The sequence below is a fragment of the Phalangium opilio genome, unplaced genomic scaffold (assembly GCF_054372755.1).
Source record: "Phalangium opilio isolate 3A_F unplaced genomic scaffold, DU_Popi_V2 ptg000024l_1, whole genome shotgun sequence".
Lineage (NCBI taxonomy): Eukaryota > Metazoa > Arthropoda > Arachnida > Opiliones > Phalangiidae > Phalangium > Phalangium opilio.
In genome coordinates this window covers 8,368,422-8,389,010 of record NW_028324155.1, presented here as the reverse complement: position 1 = coordinate 8,389,010, position 20,589 = coordinate 8,368,422, and the positions used below count along the sequence as shown (strand labels likewise).

Genomic DNA, 20,589 nt, shown 5'->3' with positions numbered 1-20,589 from the left:
CACCTTCCCGATTTGCGTGTCCCGGTAAAATTGACCTACTTAACCCCCTCCCCCCCCTCTCAACGGTCCTAAATTTTAATTTCTACGGTTTTGACCGCTATATTCTGACCCCTATCGGTGTCCACTTAGTCTGACCTAAAGTTGGTCAAGTATGTTTTGATTCACAATTTCACTTGATACTCCTTCCTTTTTATTACAATCTCAAACCCCTGTGTTGTTTTCATTATCGCGATCGCCTGTGAAATCAAAGATAGGCCAACGAAAAAGGATGTAAATGTCCCATTTCTACTTCCTTCCTTCCTTCCTACTAATGCACTTCCGCATAAGTGAAACTAGGCCTAGACCATGCTGGGTCTAGGTTTTATTACGCAACCACACCCCTTGCCCATTATTAAAGTCTTCATTGTTACTCGACACCAAGAAGAGGACGCTATAAAGGTATTTAAAACTTCTCTAATGATCCCGAATCTCCAGGCGCCCCTTGACATATCTTTGATGTTTTGGTTGAACAAGCCGCTCAAGGAGTATAGCGGCGTGGTCTGGCGGTTCGTGTCTGTCCCGTAATAAATTTGACCCCTTTTTTCCGTGCCCGTATGAGGAACTCGGGACACATAGTATAGGAAATAGGGTTAGATCTATAAATTCCCGCGAAATCTATTCCACCTAACGATTTTGTTTCAAATGCGGGTTCTAGTTTGCCATGAACGGACGCTCCTTTAACTCTTAAATAACGCGTTTCAAAAGTTTCCTTTGTAAGTTCGATTGCGTCCGTTTTCAAAAGTTTAATATAACTCGTCTACGGTGGACAGTGGTCAAGGACGATTCTACTGTAATGTTGTTAACAAAACAAATCACATTATCTGTATTTGTATTGATTTGCCCTTGCGACTGAATTAGGTAAACGTGGGGCTAACCATTAACAGGGAATTTTAAATTCATTTCTAAGAGGCGCGCCGCCTTCGGTAGTTCAATTTAAGGAAGTATTGAAACTTTACATTTTAATTAACACGTATTCGGTAGTTAATAGCCCCTCGGTGTGTTTGTTCGAAACAGGCTCAACTAGTGTCAGTGTGAGTAACTATCTTCGTGACAATGAATGTCACGTGGCACTTCGATTAAATTTTTTATGCACACGTGACATTTAAGTAGATCGATTGAAGTAACTACCTTAGAATTCCCTGAAAATCGGTAGCGGTTTGCCGGGGCTTGCAAGCGTACAAAGATTGAACGCTGTTTATTGACGCCTAAGAATCTAGGTTGGAGCTCGGTTATAGCTTTCCTGAGACGGGCTAGGGTGGAGGTGTGGTAAGAAATCTATAAAACCTTGGTCAACAACTGACGGAGGGGAGTCCAGCCTTCGTATAGATGCCGAGAAACGGTGGTCAAGATACGAGCTCGAGTAGCGGAGGGTCGCGTAGAGCCTTGACGCGAGTCTCGCGTGCAGTTTCTCCGGAATGTCTCGAAAATGGTGCCTCTGCTGAAGAAAGCTCCGAGGAACAGTTACCGGAAGGAAGAGAAAATTCATACCGTCCTATGGAACTTGGGCCAGAACAGGTTGGTGACTTTACCCTTTTACTTGGCAATTAGGGAAAGCGGGGTTTCAAGTGACTTTACTTGGGGGAAAAAATAGATACTGGTTCCTTTGAAGACCATCGATTATGTTTTGGTCTACGAGGACACGGATTACGCGCCGCGTGATGTCAAAACGGAACTGTTTAGTAAATTAGCAAACATCACTCCGGAATTTTTGGATTTGGGAAAGTTTCGTAGATATTTTCACGATGCCATGCTGGAACAAGGACTCGAAGTCTGCGAAGAACGAGTTGGCAAAAGAATTTTCGTTAAAATTCATTGTCCGTTTGAAGCATTATGCAAAGCGGCCGAAAATACACGATTGGAATGCGCTCTAGCTGGGGTCAGTCAAAAATTATTTCCTTCATAATTTATACCTCCCCCGACCTATAGAGGTCATAACCTATCAACGCTATGTTTGTCACTTTTACTAAAATTCCCCGTAAATGTAGTAGGTTACTAAGGTAGATGTCAATTGAAAGCGTAGTGGGTAAGGAACTATGTCGGATTGATACCACATGCTAAAATTCCTTAGAGGGAAAAGAAGTATTCCACGTTTTCGGATGATAGGTGATTTATCATGGCGAATTAGACACGCGAGTAGAGGAAAAGAAAAAAATTCCATGGAAATGTCAGCTAGGGTTATTAATTATTCAAGGCTTATCAACAGTATGCAAGCTTAGAAAGGGCTCAACTTCCCCGGAAAACCACTTTAATAAAATTCCTTGCAAGAATGATAAATAGCAGATCAGCAAAATTAGAATATCGACCAATATTTCGCGTATTTATTATTAATATAGTTGTTCCTACGTGACCTTGAAACTTAATTCTCACTCGTATTTATTCAAATGAACCCGTGTATTTAAATTGTCAACTGTTGTCGTTGATTTCCAATAGGAAGGCGGGAACCTTAAGAACACCCAAAGCGTTAGTTTCCCAGTAGAACTTTAATATCGATTGTTCCTTTTGTGTAACGACTTGGTTAATAACACGACGCGGGTCACGCGAATTTGTCCTAACTTAATAATTTAAATGGATCAACTTATGGTTATGGTGGTTGCACCAATTTTCTAGTTGGTCTTCGAAAGCGCGCCAACAAAAGAGAAGAAGGGTCTGGCCAAAAAGCTGCAAGGTCTAATGGATATGGAAGACGAACGTGGGTTATCTGACCCCTATTATAGATAGTGGTGGGGTTGTCTTACTAACCCCGTTTCTTTTTAGCCTACAAAATTTACGCTCCATTTTTGGATAAATGTCGAGCCTGGTTTTTGGGAAATAATGACCCGGATATGTATTTTCGGTCAACCGTTAGATATCTGCTTGTAAGCTGACATATTTATACTTCTTGAGTGACTTGCAAAGTTAGCGCGCCTTGATTACTCTATTACTGATCAATGAGATATTGATCGGTTGTAACTTTGCAAATCACATAAGGACTAGTTGGGGAAAAATAAAAAAAATAAAAATCAATAAATATTGATTATTGACGTAGGTGCACCATATTCTAATAAACATAAATATTTACGAAAAAGTTTCGCACTTGTTACCTGCCAGAAGAATGATTGGTAAGAGAATCAATTACCATTTGACAAGGTCGCAATCTGACCGACTTTCTTCCATGACGTCCCACGCGCAGGTTTGCCGTTTTTATTAATGAAGAAGGCCTACTTGGACGCTTTCGTTTTGCACGACTTGTCCTCGATGGAACAGTACAGTCGAATCCCCTGTTTCGACAGCGATCCTCCGCCAATGACGGCGGCGGGTCATCGACTCGATAAGGGACCCCTGGAATTGCGCGAGTTTAACGACGACCATCCTGGGGAGGAAAACAACGTCAATGGCATGAGAGTGGCCCTGGACACACGCAAGATTCTCAACCGACTCTGGGTTGGTTTCTTCAAATCACAACCTTTGGATAAAATTAAGGACTATTTCGGAGAGAAAATTGCATTTTATTTTGGATGGGTCGGGAGTTTAGTGACATCGCTATGGATTCCGACCATTTTGGGGGTTACCGTTTTCTCTATCGGGGTCATTGAAAGGTCGGTACTTCCCTCAATCAATAAAGGAGCGGTAAATTTAACTTTTGCCTTTTGACCATGATAGAATGGATGATGATATTAAGTTTTTGCATGGTGGAAATAAAACAGCGTAAGTTATTGTAATTGAGGAATTTTAGGCCTAAATTGAACCTCTGAATAAAACTATGCAGTGGTTATCGGGACGCGGTTTATTACATTGAAGTTATCAAAGCCTCGAGTGACAATGTATTGACGCCATTTTTTGCGTTTGTTATTTGCGTCTGGGGTAAATAAGAATTTGGGACATTTATTTCTGGGACAGTCCTAAGTAAACCTAATTATTTAGGGACCGTTCAATCGGAAATCTGGACTCGTAAACAAATCACTCTGGCTCATCGCTGGCACATGGACACCTTTGACGAGGTAGAACCGGACCGTCCTCAATTTGAAGGGACTAGAAGTAAATTGAACCACGTGACCGGAGAAGTCTACTACTACTACCCGACGTCTCATCGCATGTTGAAGTTCGTGGCTTCGTCCATATCGCTTATCTTCATGGTCTGCGTCGTCTTTATCAGCGTCACGTCCGTCATCGTGTATCGCGTCTACGCTACCGTCAATTGGTGCAAGGATGACGCCAGTTGCTCCATGATCCACGGAGCTATTGTCCCGACTATTCTCAACACCATGTCCATTATGTTACTGGGACAAGTTTACCAGTGGGTGGCCATCAAATTAACTGACTGGGGTAAGTCGGGTACTTGAGGAAATATGCTTAAACGTGATCGTTTACACTTTTTTAGAGAACCATCGAACGGACAGTAATTACAGTGACTCTTTGGTCTTTAAACTGTTCGCGTTTCAATTCGCCAACACCTACACGTCCCTCTTCTACGTGGCCTTCTTCCGAAAGGTAAGTCGATCGGATCTAAACTCTTTCCCCTCCATTTGGTCGGTTAACATCCCTTAACCAATAGGATATCGCCGGCGAAAACGGAATCATGAACATGGGCAAAGAATACTCGGACAGTTGTCACAGTGGAAGGAACGACAGTTGCATGTCCATGCTGTCTTTTCAGTTACTTTCGCACATGATTATCAAACCGTTACCCAAATTCTTCAAAGACATCATTGTGCCGTATGTACTAGTATTTAAATTACTGCCCCTGGGACCCGGCCCTTTTCTATATGTACCCTTTTCGTTTTTTTTATCCTTTTAGTCAGATTAAAAAGCTGTACATGCGTTTCGACCCAAAGCGAGTTCGCGTCATGGGATCGGCAGATCCTGCCAAACAGCATTACCTAATTCGAGAAATGTACAAACCGCCCGTCGAGGATTTCACCAGGGAGGAAATGAACGAGAAAATAATTCAATACGGATACATTATGGTACGTGACGTCCACCAATTATCTAATTACCGAGGCTTACCGAATATTTGGCAGATGTTCTCCGCCTCTTTACCCATCGCTCCCATGATGATTTTGATCATGAATTTATGCGACATGAGAGTTGACGCCAAACGTCTCCTATGGCTCAATCGGAGACCGATTCCTTATCAGGACAATGACATCGGTAAGTCAATTTATCTTAATTTTGGTTGCGGTGATTTACATATCCCTCTGGGTAATTAGGAATGTGGATGAATATTTTGGCATTTCTTAACATTTGCGGAGTTTGTACTAACGCCTTGTTGCTGGGGTTCACGTCCGACTTTGGTCGCGAACGTAATTCCATTAAAGAACGGTTGATGATAGTCATCATCTTCGAGGTTGGGCCTTTGTCTTTTCTTTTCTTCTTCTAACTCCTAACTTTTAAAGGTTAATTTTCCTTTCAAAACTAACTTTCTTCTGGTAATTAGCATTTAGTTTTTGCCGTCAAATTTCTCATAATGATCATCATTCCTGACGTTCCCACTTCCGTTTCAAACGAGAAGAAATTGGTAAAGTCATTTTAGAAAGCGCGAGTCCATCTTAAACTGTAGTTCATCAACTGACCAACGTGTGTCCCTTATTTTTTTTTCTATGACTCTTGGCCAGTTGATGGACTAAGCTTAAGAGGATGACGCGGCACTTTTTGATAAGACGTCTTAGGCCTAATTTAAATTCCCACGAGTATGACGCGGCACTTTGTATAAATACAAAATAGGCTTAAGAAATTTAAGAATTAGGCCTAATATAAATTGAACTCTCAGAGCCAACACTTCGTGGGCTATTTGATGACGAAATTATCATCTGTGGCGCCTAACTTGGCCAAAACTCAAACTGTCTTGGAAAATCCGACATTGCACGAAAACACGAAACCCGGTGACGTCGCTCACGATAAATGATACTGCGTTGAGAGCGTGCGCAGTCATAGGCGAACTAACTCGCTTCTACGCGTCATGAGCCAAGAGAACTTTTGGACCAAATATTCTCCAGCCTTGTCCTAGAGTTTCATCAACTAACAACAGACTAAAATGAAACTATTGTGTTTATGTATGTGTCAACTAACTCTAAATACCACCTAACTGTCGCGTGCTCTCGTAAAATTTGTGAATTTGTCGTGTCCGCACAAATTGAGGTCAAGGGTCACATAATCTAAATACCTAACGTTTCCTTCCTATTTGGGAATGTTTTTTCTTCAAGTTAATGGCCTTTTGAACAAATTTATATACGCATATATTTTTGGGTAAAAAAGAATATTTCATCTAAATTTTATCAAATAAAAGTTCAAATAACTTTTAGTCACGCTTTATCGAAAAGTAGGACGGTGGATTTCCCGCCAAATCTGTCGGTGGCGCGGTAGGGGTTATGTCACGCGCTTTGCCTTTTCGCCTAAAAAGTCACGTGATAATGACAAGACAAAAAACAATACAGAGGCCTTTTAATATATTTTTTACGCTAATGTCGTAATTGCGCTTAAAATGAAGTCATTTTATTCTCGAAAAAAAAGAAATGAAAAAAAAAAAAGTAATGATATTATTGGGCTTTTGCACATCGTGTTTTAAATCTGTAATATTTTATTAAATTGTTGAAGAAAAAAGTCGCGTTTTTCATTCATTATCTTGATTAATTTTTAAGCTCGGATGCTTTTTTATTACTTTTGACTTAGCTCAGTCAATTCTGAAATTTGATCGTAGATTTTGAGCATCTTTGTTTGGCATTTAACTACTAAAGAGTATAGATTTATATAGGTATGTCTAGTTTAAAATCGTTTTAATTATGGTTAGGCTTAATGTAGCGGTAGTGTAAAAACTAATTATCTATTTTTCTTGGTACCGTTTTCAAGGCCGCTTGACGCCCGTTTTTCATCGAGTTCTTTACGCAAACGCAAAATAGTTTTTGTGGTTTGACTCTCCTCGCCGCCATTTTGAACTTTATCGCGAATTAGCAAGTCGAGGATTTGCAAGATTTTATCGTCTTCGTTCGCTGGGCGAATGTCATCAACGGTTTCCGATTCAACGTCCTCATCGGAGGTACGTTCCTCTTGGTCTTCCCATTGGTCCTCCTCGGAGTCACGTCCATCATCCTCGGACATCTCATCGTTTGATGAATCTTCGCCACTTCCACTAGCGTCTTCGAAACGAGGCTTAGCATCGTCGGTCGCCGTAGAATCATCAGCCTGTAAGTGTTAAAACCGCCATTTTTGGTTTGGTACTCTTATTTTTTTTAACCGTGGCTCGGGTGAATAAGCTTGCATAGACCACCAAAAGATATGTGTAAATAGTGGTTTTACCTTCTGAAGTTCCTCAATGTCCTCTATTTGAGCCCTGGGTTTATTTCCGAGGTCATTCTTGTTCATGGCTTCTTCGGGTGCCATAGTTTGCAATCGTTGTTGTAGTTCTTGTTGGACATCGCGCATCTGCGATACGAACGTGTTCAAAGAACCCAACACTATTGTTTTCCAATATAAAGTTTAGGTTATCGTAAAGATATGTACCTGATCAGCGCCTCTTTTTGACTGCTGCTGGTGTTTGTGGTTTTTGGTCAGGTCTATCCTTCGCTTTTCCACTTCCGCGAGTAATTCTTTGACCCTCTCTTCGGCCTCCCACAAATTTTGATATACTTCTTCTTCGTCGGAACCAATCTCGTCAACTGCAAGTCGGAAATGTCAATGGATGACGCCAGCGAAGCGACTTAAGCCTAACCAACAAACACCAACAGTGCGTCTTTGTTTGTCTTGGCTGAGCTTTCACCTACCTTCTTGTTTCTTCATTCCTTGGAAAGGATTCTTTTTCGTTGGTTTTACTTCGACTTTAGTTTTCCCTAGTAGGTCCGATCGCGTCATTTTAGCCTGCTTAGTCTCCATTTTCTTTTTATGTACTTGTTGACGTTGATCCTGACGGTTTTGAGCGTGCAGTAGTTCCGCGTACTCGTCAATATCTTGACAACTCTGTCCCGAGTTGTAAACACATTCTCTCAGCTTTGATAGTTTTGTCGGATCAACTCCGAGCTTCCTCATGGTATTAGAGTATCCCTTTTGGTCTATTTCCGGATCTTCCTCATTCTCGTTTTTGTTCTTGAAAACCAGCTAAGTCGTAATAATTGCGCTTGAGACCGCGTACTTTGTAACAGTAATTAGTTTACCGAGATACTCGCCTTTAATATTGTGTACAGAAAGAAACCCACTATCCCAATGGTGTAAACCGGCATGACAATACTCATAGTGCCCCCCGTTTTTTGTTGAGGTCGATTTGATGGTCCTCGTACCCCTGGTCGCGTGAAGGGCTAATAATTGTTCCACAAATTAGTCACTAAATTTTTTTAACCGACTTAGAACTTACGCGTCCGTCTTCTAAAGTTATCGTGGTCAAGGGGTCAATGTCCGGTCTCCCTTCCCCAATTATTTCTTGCATCCTCGCCGGTATTCGACCAGCTTGCGTCGGGTGTCCCGGTGGATGACCTCTAACCCTCGCTGGCTTCGGTCTTTCACCTACAAACAGTAAAAGATAGGGTTTTATCCACAGTGGCAAAGAGAATCCTTTAAACACATCAGGAGTATGCTAGGCTAGTCTTTCTCTCCCTGATATGCGCTACTCAGTTAAGTTGATAATCCGGGATGGCAAGGATGTAGATGCTAAAAAAAGCCCACTTACTATCATCCTGATCTTGCGATCCTGTGGGCGAAGCGAGAGAGAACGTTGCTTGCATCATAGGATAAAAAATTCGAGGCCATAAAATGGCGAAACACCCGATAACGGTGGCCAGAACTAAAACGCTCTTTCCCGTGCTTAAATCCGTCATTTTAGCCCTTTATCTATAGTGCATTTGCAGATTAGGGATATAGTTATTCGTTACTTTCGTCGAGAAAGTCGGCGGCTGGTTTCTCTAGTGACCGCCATGTTAGATCTACTACAGCGTCAGCGTAATGTACTAGAAACGAATCGATGGAATGCCGGCTTTGCAGGCTAGATATACATGTATTCGCTTCCTAGGAAATGTACCAAGGATCTCGTGGCAGGAAAAATCGATTAATTGAGTTTTAGAAGTCACGCTTCCGTGGATACCTTTTAATTCTTTGACGCGTTTCCTGGGAATTAGCGGCCCTTCTGGAACAGTCACAAACCCATGCAGTTTTTAATTCAATTCAAAATAACTCGTTCAATTTTTACAATTCTTTTATAAATTTCGGTCGATATACAAATGCAATTCATATAAAAAATATTACAATATTTTAACAGTTTATACTCGATGGGGGCTAGAGTTTTAGATAAAATGCTTGTGCATATTTTGGGGGGTGGTTGCAAAAATAATTGCCAGAAATTATAACTTATTTTAACATTCGACGGGATGACATCTTGATCTCAAAGTGTACAAATAATTTCGTCCACAGTGACACTTCTTGCATTTATTCTTCTCTTTGCCAACCTTGGCCCTGACTTCTCCGGAAACCGCGAAGAAGAAGGAATCAACGTTAGATTCCACGTAAGAGGACAAGAAAATAGAACCTCTGGTCGCCGAGGTTAGTTTAGCTAACTGAGACCTGAAGACGAGAGGAAAACAATTTTAAAGTTTGTCCGAGGGTTGGGGGATGGGTTATTTGAGGTAATTACTTAGGATATGTCATGTAATCTTCTCCGCTGTTGGGGAAGATGAGACCATCCGCTCTTAGACCATAAACCTTCTTCTTGGATATCATTGGATATGAAGAGAAGGTGTAAAGAGTGACTCCGTTATCATTTAACTCTTTTTGGAGCGCGTTTAGACGTTGAAGTTTTATCGGGTTCCTCTGTGAAATTAATGTTAGTGTTTTGGTGAAGGTTGGCTGAGGGTACGCGGCTGTTTCTTACCGATTCCTCGTCATTATGGGACAAAATCAGGAAGATTTTAGAGGCGGTAGGTCTAAAGTCCAAAGCGTCGTTAGCGAATTCAACAGCGGCAATGGCGTCACCTTCTGATTCCCCGTTGAATTTAAGAGTTTTTAATAAGTTGGGGATATCGGCCGATCCAAAATACGGTGTCCTTTAAGTAATTAACCATTGTAAAGTTGTCCGCGAGTAATTATAACAATATTGATAATACCCTCCGAGTGTCTGCAAATGAGGATGACGTTCGGCACCTATTTGTCCTCCGTAACCAACGAGCGATATTCTGAACTCTTTAAAGTCCCCTAGGAAGGCTTGTTCGATATCGGTTACCAATGTTTCTATTCCTTTCAAGACTTGACTACTACCGCCCTTCAGATTGTCCTTGTGTTCGTCCACGATTAAGACTAAGTCGACTTCACCCTCGGCCTTTTTAACCGTCGATTCGCCTTCCTTATTTGAAATTCCCGGACACGTTTCTGCCAAGCCACGAATGATCGTAACAAATCCACAGTCTATAGATCATCTTTAAAGATACTTACCACATCCCTGACCCTTGACATTGTGGTAACTGCAAAGGCTGACGAGAGCGTCGACAGTCGAGCACGATGCCCTGTTGTTAGAAGGATTGGAGGCTGCAAGGAGATATTATGTTAACGCTAGTCGTTCATCGATATGTTGTTATTAGATATTTGCGTACCAAAGTCCAAGGCGCAGGACCTTTCGACCGATGATTTGTCAATTCTGGCTAACGGGGCGCACTCGCTTAAACGGGCGTCTTCCAAGCGTTGTTTGCATTGGTATTTGACTTCTTCGCTGTCCTCGTTATCGGGGGTGGGTGCCGGATAAAGTCTCGAGCAAATTTGTTGCCGACTTAGTTCGAAGTTTTGAGCCATTTCGACGGGGCTGCTCAATCGTTCGCCTTTAGCGTTCTGCCAAATATAAAAGAATCTAGTTTAGTATACTATAGAATAGTGTATGTTTGGAAAACAAAACTGACGGTGAAATCGTTGCTAGGCTCGCCGTTATTGTCACCCAGTAAACCGATGGTACCGGCGTAGTGCAAACTAGACAGTAAGATGATGCAATGGAATGATTTTGAGTTGCAATGAACTCTGAGTGTCGGGCTCTTGATGGAAACGGTCTCGCTGTCGTCGCGCGTGATACTGATACGTCTGATAATTAAATTTAAGACATTTAGACAGTTTTAATGAAATTAAACTTAGCGAGTTAATTTAGTTACCCGTTATAAGAAACTAATGGTAAACTTCTGGGTCTGGCCGAATCGGATGGCGTCGAGTTGGCGAAGACTCTTCCCTCGTCGTCGATGGAGACGGACATTTCGGGGAAAATGGCGTGAATTTTATTCTTAGTGGCTAACAGTGAGAATGACTTTCCTCGGACATCGTGAGCCAACAAAAAGGCGCAGTCATCCTGAAATGACGCGTTAAACTTAGCTTAGGATTAAAGAAGTATTAAGTTATAGTATGTCATTACGCTTGGATAATCCGGAGCCTGATACAATTTTCCATCGAAAGTCAAAACTCCGTTGGAACCAAAAATCATGGCCATTTTTTCGTCAACTCCCATTTGGGGCATACGTTGAATTCTGGCAGCGTCAAAGACCATTGACGTCAGGCGGTTGTACAAGGGATAAGCCGTGTCGTGGACTTTCTGCTTTTCAAGTTGAGGAACCTTCCCTAACTGTTTCAAAATGATGGGATGGACGGTGTACGAGAAGGTGTATTTCCCATCATTCAAGTGTTTCAGGTCGAAAAGCATCTCGGGTATAGTTTCCTCGGCCAGTTTTGGAGCGTTATTCACCAAGTGGCGGAAATGTTGAGGGATTTCGAAGTAGTAGAAGAAATAGCCTGTTGAAGGAATTCATCTACTTAATAAGCTTTCACCAACAGTTTTTAGACAATTTACCGGTATATGTTTGTTTGAAAACTTCGTTAGCTCTGTCCTCCAATGCATCCAGGTTTTTGATCAAATTGCCAACTAATTCTAAGGTTGGTTCTAAGAATGGTTCCAATCCGTCGAGGGCTTCCCCAAATTGCGACGCTAAATGCACAGAATCGTCTATGGCCTTTCGATGCACTTTATCAATGTAGTCTCTAACTGACTTCGTTTCTAAATAAGGTGCCAAATTGGTGTTCAGTTCGTTTTCAGGGTTAGATAGTTTGTCCTCGAGATATTCCAGAAATTGACGACGCCTTTTATGCAATCTTTCAGCGATATAAAATGCCAATTTGACGTCACCCTTGCCGTTGACGACCACTTCGTTCGAGTTGATGATGTGAACTCTCATGTCAAAGTCCCGTAGAGGTGCGTCAACACCCTGTGACAAATGGAAAACCCTTTTTATTAGCACCACTTCCTTCCCCGGATACAGATATGTTCCGAATGCTTTGTACCTCTTCTTCGTGAGTAACTTGGTAATACAGCGTGGTTCCGTGATCGAAATTGACGTTCCTTGTAACAGTTAGTTTTTTTAGTTTTTCATCGCCGCTAGTTGGAGTAATTGTCATGACCATTTCGCCCCTAATTTCGCCGTTAATTTCGATCAGTAAGCTCGGGACATCCTTGATCTAAAACGTCCGAAAAGCTCTTATAGTTGTAGTTGAAATTAATAATTTTGTAGCGTATACCTTGCTCGTTATGACAGCTTTTTTATTGTATCGATTCTCATCGTACGACCAATCTCCGGTTACCTCGAAATCGGCCAAGTTACTGGTGGCTGTCATGTGTTCGTTTCCATCGTTACCAATTTTGAACGTTTCTAGAATAAATTTCGTACGATTTCAGTAACGTCTTCAATCGAACAAATCGTGGTGTTTATTTTCAAACGATACTTACGATGTAGTTTCAAGTCGAGTTCCTTCAAGTAAGGCGATACGTTATCGATGTCTATAACTATATCGACTACTTTGGGCGGTCCGTCTTGACATTTCATATCGATGTTGCTCGAGAATTGCATGAAATGGGCGTCGATATTGTGGTTCATTTTAAAGAAAGCGCATTGTTGGGCGTTCCTGGCGGATTGCAATCTCAAATTATATTTGCCCTGGTTACTTCCGGTCGCTGTGTTCGTGAAGAAAGAATGGTGAAGTAAGGAGAGTTTCGTCTGGTCAGATCTGACAAAACCGCTCGTCGAATCGAGTCGTAAGTTATGAAGGCTACTCTCCATGACGAAGTCTTTGGCAAAGCTAAAGAGGAAAATTGTTGTTTTTCAATTTACCTATTGAAGGATGGATGTAACGGAAATAGAGAGAGGGCTTACGTGTATTTAGCCGGGGATCCAGTTACTATGTACTTGAAAGTACCGTTAAAGTCGACATTTTCTTGTTTGCCGTTGTACGGATAGGACAAGCGGAGATCGGCCGTGGTAACTAGATTATGGGCGTCATTGAATTCGGATGGCAATCCGGCTATATCGTCGAAGTCGGTGACCATGGCCTTTTTAACCGTCTCGGTCAAGTCATCGTCGGTTCCTTTGCGATTTTTAAGTCTCTTCTCGAAGACAATCCTCTTTTCATCCGCATCGAAATCTCCGTTAAGTACTTCTTCGTCACCTTTGACTGGTGTTTTAGCTCTAATCAGTTCCAGCTGCGTCAAAAGTTCTTGTCCCTTGCGATGGTTTTCGAAAATCAGTTTTCCTTTGTAGTTGCGTCTCGGGATGGAGATATCAATGTCGCCGACTTCGCGAGTTATATCCGAGCTAGTTTTCTTAACGTAGTTACTGGTGACGTTGAAGTAAGCCAAGACTTTCTTGGTGGCTGTTTCGGTTTTGGTTACGTTTAGTCTAAGTCGGTAACGATCTTTGTCTTCGATGGTATGGCTATTGATCTCTATGACTGAGTAAGGAATAGTAATGTGGCTGGTGGCTTGACGCGACATGCCTCCCTTTCCACGTTTTTGAGGATGGCGGTAGTTACCACTCATTCGGATATAGGCTTTATGGTCATTCTCGAAGAAGGCCTTTGGTAAAACCTTCCTCAGAAGGTTCATTGATTGGTCTTTGCTGGAATGAAATATATTTAGAGGTCGTTGGTACCTAGGAAATTTGTAAGGATAGTTACTTTTCGTAAGTCAAATGAACGTCGACTTTGTCGTTATCCAAATTTTGGTGAATTTGGGAGTGGTATTTGTAGTGATTGTAAGGTGTTTTAATCTTAAACTCTCTCTCATCAACTTTGGCTGTGAATTTCTCCTTTTTCGGTGATAGGTTGCGATTAGTTGGGACATCTTCCCGTTCTTCCTCTCTTTGATGTTCCTATTATGGGTTGAAATAATACCAGTGACTCCTTGGTCGATCGAATATATTTTCAAATGATGGGGGTTGCGTTTTCTTACCTCGTAAGCCATTTCATAATCTTTTCCCTTCTTGTAAGCCCCCTTTAAAGTCGTCTTGTATCCCTTATTTTTGGCGCCGTCTCCCGTTTTGATTTGCTCCAAGTTAAGGTGGAACTCGGGATAATCCGAATGCGCCACTGACACGGATCCTTCGTTAGTGTCGTAGTTTATTTTGATCGCGATCGGAACCTCTCTCGTTTCAGTCAAACCTGTTATAAATCAACAAGAAGCCATGTTTTAGTGGACCGAAATAATGGATAAACTAATTATCTTACCGGGTCCGGTTAACTTCAAGTTAATTTTCTTTTCGGGATCTTTGGATTTGGCTTCGATGGCGATTTCGGCATCGTAAGATTTTAACTCGGGGTCAATCTTGTAAACGTGGATAGCCATTTTGGCGGAAGCGGCCATCGGGAACCATGGTTTAATTAAATGAGATACGTTGGCGAAGGTTCGTTCCTCGCATATCTTCATGCCGGTTAGTTTTTCGAAGATGCTGGGTAAACATTTCTTTTCGGTTACCCTTTGAATATCGTGGTCTTCTATCTCAACGTATCTACCACCCTTAATGAATTGATTCGTGCGGCTGCGAGGAAGTAATTAAATGGATTACAAATAAATCTTCTCTGAAACGGATTTTCATTTCTAATTTACAAGAGTTCTAGCGGCTTTTGGATTCTATCGTTAAGTTTCAAAGATAGTTTAGCACCACTTCCTCTGGTCAAAGACATCGAAGCCGAGAGGGACGTATCGGTGTAGGCTGAGCTGTTCGCTTGAACTCCTATGTTAGTGACAGTTGGCAAGTCGAGGACCATTCGGTTCAGGAACGTCAAACCCGCGCTGCCAAAAAATATGAATAACTATACCATTAGGATATTTAAAAGTGGCGATAATGTTGTTAACTCTTACCTGAAATGACAGTTTACGTCAGCGGAGGCCTGTTGACCAATGACGTCAGCACCAGCTCGTAGGGAATAACCTATGCTAGCGTTTGTTGTCCAATTCAAGGGCAATCCCATGATGGTTGGGAATTGATGGTAAGCTTCGATGACATCGAGGACTTTGGTGCTGGACAGTCGGAACTCTCGGACCTTTTCGTCGCTTCTGACGCCGGCAGTGATTGAGGCGTAGATCTTTTGAATTTCGCCGATAATGTCTTCGTAAGTTAAGAATCCCAAGTCGTTTCCTGCGTAATTTAATCTTTAATATTATGATTTAAATCGATTTAACTATTAATGATACGTACCAAGCATCCTAATGGAAGCCATCAAATAGGGTGGCATGGTTTTTCGCGAAGCTTTGTACGCTTGACGCAATTTTGAAATACTATCTTCGATCGTTTTTTCCAAAAGAACTTTGGATTTTAGTTCGAACGCGCTGCTAGGCCTCCTCTTAGCGGTGGGTCGGTTTTGAGACAAAGTTTGCATGACCAGGGCCCAGTATTGAAGCAAGTTTGGTTCCTTGAGAGTCAAAACCATCGTTTGAATTTGAGATACGACATTTTCCCAACCACCCGTTTGTAATCCGAGTTCCACGAATTGGTAAATCTTTCCAAAGACTTGCGCCGTCAAGTTTGAATGAATTCCTTGCGGGAAAGAACTGAGACTGTTGAAAATAATGTCGCTTTCCAAATGGACGCCGAAAGTTTCAAATCCTTTATGTAAGAAATCCAGATCGATCGATTCTTCGTCGACTTCTTTCATGGATGATGAAATCTCTGATATTGGAACGGAGTCCACGTCGAAATTGGCCAGTTCCTCGTAATGTGAAATGTCCGGGGATAAGGATCTTTTTCTGAACGTTTAAAATATGCTTATCTTCATTTCTGTTTGGGGGAATTGACTGCTTACAACTTACTCTCTAATCTCTTTTTCGGCCAATTTCTTGTAGTAATCTGACCTGGCGCGTCTCAACTCCATGGCTAAGTATCCCCTGACTTGCGAGTTGGTTTCGGGGTTGGTTAATAAAGTGGCGAAGGAATCCTTGTAAACGTCGGTGTCAAAGTTCGGCTTCAAGACATTGTAGGCCGCTAGACGCAACTCGACTCCCGCCGTCTCGTCGTTCAAAATGTTCAACAGTTCGTTAGAGACTTCGTCGATGGCTGGCATTTTTCTGTAAGCTTCGATGGCGGAAACGGCCGCTGCCGGAGACAGTTCCGTGTTTCTGGCGCAGCGACCCAAATGAGCCACGACCGATGGTTCGGCCATAACATAGACGCTACCCATGTTGCCGATAGTCTGTTAAGACAACCAGAAATTAATTCTTAATATCTTCAAGAGGTAATGGTTTTTCATTACCTTAAGGATGGTGGTCATGTAGTCCAATCTCTTATCGTTAGTGATTCCAGGTGGGAATTTGCCATTCTTCAAGGCGCATTCCGGACCAAGAGTGGCCGAAATATGTTGGATCGTGTCCAGAATCTCTTTCGGGAGCTATTAAAACAGTTAACTTGAGTATATTACTTAGCAAAGGATATTTTAAAAACTTACGACGCTGTTGGAGTCCAAGTGTTGTTCTTCGTTGTACTTGTTAACCAATCCACCAAGAGTTGTGTAACAGAATCGATCCATTCTAGCCAAACACATTCTCTACGCAACGATCGCGAATATTATAAGTATTCATTAAAGGCTTAAAGTAATTGTCCCGGTACTTACTAAAACGGATCCGATATATTCGTGAGGGATATGATGAATGTTAGTCAAGGTCATGTAGGCGAAGTTAACCTCAGCGAGACCTAATTTTTTCTTCTCTACTAAATCGGCAAAGGCGTCCAAACAGGGAACAGTGTTACATTGCAAAAGAGCGTAGTTGTATAACTCCAAAATCATTTTCTATTGGGAAAACGAATCGTGTTACTGATTCCAGATTTTGAATGAAAAATGTCATTATATAATACCTTAGATTCGGCAGAACAGTCTTGGGTAAAATCGCAAGCGAGAACACTGTCCGTGATCTCCGTCAATGATTCTTGACTGGAACGAAGTAATCCAACCAATTCCCTGTGTTGTCTTAAAGTGTCGACGTGAAATTCGTTTTTGGCCACGATGATAATCTCCGACAAGAGATTCTGAACCTTTTGTTTCAAGTATTCAGGTTCGTAATGGTACGAATTTGAATTCTCTTCGTATTCGAAGATGATTCCCGTCTCTTTCTTGTCGGACAATTCCAGGGGGACACCCTTCTTCTTGCTAGATTCTTCCAGTTCCAGTTTGTAACTAGAATAAATAATAAGACGCGTATGGATTCGGTACCGAGTAATTGTCTCTTTAAATGAAAGTACTTACTGAATCAGAGTTTGTACTGCCGTGGCGGTATTATGAGTTGATTCTAACATGATGGCGTGACGTTCGTGGCAGTGAAGACTCTGAATGGCGTTACCACCGTCGTTTCCCGATAAAATACATTCCTCGGTCGAGTTAATGACGTGTTGAATGAAACTCTGAAACGTTTGAAATTAGGCTTAGCGGTTTAGATTATAGACAGGGTCACTAATATGTCGCCTACCATATTGAAGAACATAGCCAATGGACTTAAACGATAGTCTTTTCTACTGGGTAGATAACATCCATCGAGATCTTTGGTAATGACGGTTTTGCCACCTTCTCCGGGCGTCACCTCCACTGGACAATGACCTTGAACGTCCACTTTGACCTTATGAACTGGGTTGGTGACCCCCAAATCGGATTTGGCGTTGACGAAGGCGGAGGCGATACCCCTCTTCATGTTGACCGAGTACAATGGGTCCGAATCGGAAACGTAGACATTTCGAATTTCTCCATCGTTTAGCGTGAAAGCGATCGGGTGACTAAATATTAAATAATTAGTAAAAGTAAAATAATTATATTAAATGAATATGAATTTACTTCGTTAAAGCTTCCAAATTGTTGTCGGTAACGAAAGTGTCGACTGTCTTTCCCTCCCCGTTGACTTCGTAAGCGTTCAGCTTGCAATTTTGAACCTGACCAAAAATATTTCATTTGAAAGACAATTTAATTCTCTACTATTTAAAATTCCTAGCTCTTTCTATCCGTTTAAATTATTTAAAATATTCAGTATAATTTAACATTAATAACTTCGGTTTAATTTCTTCTGTCCCTAACATTACGTTTTCGCTAGAAAATGTTATCGTTTCTGGTTAGTCCCAGTTTCCCCCTCCCCTTCTAACCAGATATTAAATTTTTGGTGTGTTTTTCGTAAATAACATTTAGGGATAAAGGCGGCAATAGATAAAAATAAATGGTTCGGACCTCCATATGGAAGAGACATTGCGACGTGTGTTGAAGTTGAACGAGACATTTAACGTCTATTTTCGATTCCAGGTCGGTTGTCCCCACTGATTTGGCCGTCGCTTGGGCGTGATATCTGTACGTGTAGTGACGATGTTTTTCCAAAAGATTTTCTGTCAATTCAATACCGAATTAATTCCATTTATTTCTCCCCTGAATATACGTATGTCCCAATTCTTTCCCAAGTACCCAAACGCTATCTTCGATATTCAAGAGATGTCCGAATTGATTCGTGGTAGTGAGTAGAGGAGAGCGGATTGATAATATATAAGATGGGATTTGACCCATTTCTGTGTATAGAAAAACGCGTTGTTTCGCCATTCATTCCGGTTCTTGATCTTCTATTCTCTAATGGCTTCGAAGGAAACGCGGATATCTCAAATATCGATTCCTTAATAGTTAATAGCACCAAGAACCCAAAGTACCCCGTTATAAAGATGAGACGGTGCCAGATATAAAACATGTATACGTTTGGGAGCGACGCGATTAAGGTTGCCGCAATGTTAGTTTAAAAGAGTAATAGAGTTAGATTTTATCTTTCCAGGGATAGATTTAATTTTAGAAGTAGGAATGGAGAACGGTTAGTATTTACTTCAGTCCGACTCATAGCCCAGTATTATAGAGCCCCTCCCTCCAACACGTAGCGAAAAGTTTAAATTATCTTATTGGCTCACTTAAACTACGTTTTGATGACGTTGCTAACGGCGACGGCGAAAAATACATAATTCCTATTTACCTCTGTCACTATGACCCGCCTCTTCTTCCCGTGGAAGGGGATCCGGGACCCTTGACGCGCGCCCGCATTACTCTGTTCTCCATTCCTACTTCTAAAATTAAATCTATCCCTGATCTTTCCTTAAAACCTAATGCGCTTAAAGACGAGTAAGGCATATAGGCTTTCTTAGAAAATGAATTTTTATCCGATTCCCGATTGTTTGAACTGATTTTCAATCTTATGTATAGCTAGGTTCCCATTCCACCCTCCCCCACCTTCCCCCAGAAAGAAGGAATTATTTTCTCTATTGTTGAATTCTCCCAAATTTAAATAAGGAAGGAAGCCTAGGGAAGTAGGTACCCCCAGGGTAAAAGGAAATCGAATGCGAAATTGGTTACAATTTGGGTTTCCATGCTCGGAATTGCTCGTTCGTCGATTGATTCAATTTCGCTCCCCCCTCCCTACCCCAAAGAATCAATCTAGATTTCTCGTTCTCCGTCGTACTACCTTTTTTGTATTCATCCGCCGTATCTTTGGCCCCTACCCGTAATAAGTTTAAGGCAATTTAATCTTACCTAGATTGGCTCCTTTACAATCCTTGTTCAAAGAAGCACCCAATGAAACTGCGATATAAAATTCATTAATTTCAAATTGAGTATTTTATAAGTTTCCTTCCATTTTAATCTAATCTGCATTAATTTCCCTAATTAAATTACACGCGACCGGTTTAACTTTAAAGTAATTTACATTAATTAGACTAAATCTTATAATCTAATTACGGGATTCAAACCATTACGTAATCTTAAGACTAAGTTAAACACAGTTCGTATCTTTAATATTAATTACTAAATTTAAAATGAACCTACCGCCTATTAGGAGGACGAAACACGCTAGTCTCGTAAACTCCATGGCTTCTCTAATTGCCGTCTTTTCTTAAGTTTCTGAATCAATTTATTAATTTTTGGTTAAGGCCGCTTAAGGAGAAGGAATATTCAAGTTGAACTCGAGTCGAGCGTCTATCCTCGAAAGCGCCCCAAAGATCAAAACTTCAATTATTTAAAAAAGAGAAAGCCAGCCTCTTCCCAAATCAAACTTCCAAATCTTTATAAAGATAACAACGTCGTAGAGGATAACTTTCGAGTATTCACGGGATCACTCCACTTCAAGATATTACAGAGAGAATTAATAATATGGGAATAGAAGACAGTCCAAATCAAGCTGGCTAGCTATATTTTCAAACCTCAATTATGGTTCTAATACAGGGCTTGTTTTAGAGTTGAATATCAATTGCAAAGTCCTCGTAATCTACCTTTGTTACAACTATAGGATGTGTTAGTTTTTCTCCGCCTAACCAG

The 20,589-nt window shown here is 41.4% G+C and overlaps 3 protein-coding genes and 1 long non-coding RNA gene across 7 annotated transcripts; 1 reads left to right on the top strand and 3 right to left on the bottom strand.

Annotated features, from left to right (window-relative positions):
* Nucleotides 1–474: 474 nt before the first annotated feature.
* Nucleotides 475–6,472, top strand: LOC149692649 (anoctamin-7-like). Of its 2 annotated transcripts, XM_089868487.1 has the most exons (16): nucleotides 475–1,554; nucleotides 1,631–1,915; nucleotides 2,647–2,728; nucleotides 2,794–2,894; nucleotides 3,065–3,137; nucleotides 3,209–3,614; nucleotides 3,679–3,723; nucleotides 3,785–3,879; nucleotides 3,940–4,341; nucleotides 4,397–4,506; nucleotides 4,571–4,731; nucleotides 4,814–4,982; nucleotides 5,037–5,166; nucleotides 5,226–5,362; nucleotides 5,453–5,533; nucleotides 5,786–6,472. In XM_089868487.1, the coding sequence occupies exons 1-16, from the start codon at nucleotides 1,366–1,368 to the stop codon at nucleotides 5,918–5,920; spliced, it is 2,601 nt and encodes an 866-aa protein (XP_089724613.1). In that variant the 5' UTR covers nucleotides 475–1,365; the 3' UTR covers nucleotides 5,921–6,472. The 2 variants fall into 2 exon arrangements, with proteins under 2 accessions (XP_089724613.1, XP_089724614.1); XM_089868488.1 differs by lacking the exons at nucleotides 5,226–5,362; nucleotides 5,453–5,533 and having other exon boundaries at nucleotides 476–1,554.
* LOC149692650 (uncharacterized) lies at nucleotides 3,266–5,680 on the bottom strand. 2 transcript variants are annotated; one of them, XR_016382848.1, is made up of 3 exons: nucleotides 5,279–5,680; nucleotides 5,023–5,213; nucleotides 3,266–3,388 (listed from the first exon to the last, which is right to left on the bottom strand). It is a non-coding gene; the product is annotated as an uncharacterized LOC149692650 (long non-coding RNA). The 2 variants fall into 2 exon arrangements; XR_016382847.1 differs by lacking the exon at nucleotides 3,266–3,388 and adding an exon at nucleotides 4,676–4,895.
* Nucleotides 6,473–6,569: 97 nt separating the features above from the next.
* Nucleotides 6,570–9,038, bottom strand: RIC-3 (RIC3 acetylcholine receptor chaperone). Of its 2 annotated transcripts, XM_089868522.1 has the most exons (6): nucleotides 8,669–9,038; nucleotides 8,357–8,505; nucleotides 8,172–8,300; nucleotides 7,773–8,103; nucleotides 7,513–7,667; nucleotides 6,570–7,434 (listed from the first exon to the last, which is right to left on the bottom strand). In XM_089868522.1, exons 1-6 carry the CDS (start codon nucleotides 8,814–8,816, stop codon nucleotides 7,204–7,206), a joined length of 1,143 nt encoding a protein of 380 aa, XP_089724648.1. In that variant the 5' UTR covers nucleotides 8,817–9,038; the 3' UTR covers nucleotides 6,570–7,203. The 2 variants fall into 2 exon arrangements, with proteins under 2 accessions (XP_089724648.1, XP_089724649.1); XM_089868523.1 differs by lacking the exon at nucleotides 7,513–7,667 and having other exon boundaries at nucleotides 6,570–7,466.
* A 134-nt stretch (nucleotides 9,039–9,172) lies between these two features.
* Nucleotides 9,173–20,285, bottom strand: LOC149692647 (uncharacterized). The gene is made up of 31 exons (XM_089868477.1): nucleotides 20,101–20,285; nucleotides 19,810–19,857; nucleotides 18,481–18,632; nucleotides 18,097–18,191; nucleotides 17,738–18,038; nucleotides 17,518–17,672; nucleotides 17,130–17,448; nucleotides 16,888–17,064; nucleotides 16,723–16,821; nucleotides 16,531–16,665; nucleotides 16,091–16,470; nucleotides 15,480–16,027; nucleotides 15,143–15,419; nucleotides 14,888–15,073; nucleotides 14,509–14,819; nucleotides 14,234–14,442; nucleotides 13,960–14,153; nucleotides 13,161–13,901; nucleotides 12,737–13,086; nucleotides 12,529–12,659; nucleotides 12,295–12,468; nucleotides 11,807–12,218; nucleotides 11,375–11,748; nucleotides 11,121–11,311; nucleotides 10,878–11,052; nucleotides 10,578–10,809; nucleotides 10,420–10,512; nucleotides 10,095–10,356; nucleotides 9,863–10,034; nucleotides 9,626–9,801; nucleotides 9,173–9,555 (listed from the first exon to the last, which is right to left on the bottom strand). The coding sequence occupies exons 1-31, from the start codon at nucleotides 20,141–20,143 to the stop codon at nucleotides 9,348–9,350; spliced, it is 7,320 nt and encodes a 2,439-aa protein (XP_089724603.1). The 5' UTR covers nucleotides 20,144–20,285; the 3' UTR covers nucleotides 9,173–9,347.
* Nucleotides 20,286–20,589: the final 304 nt, after the last annotated feature.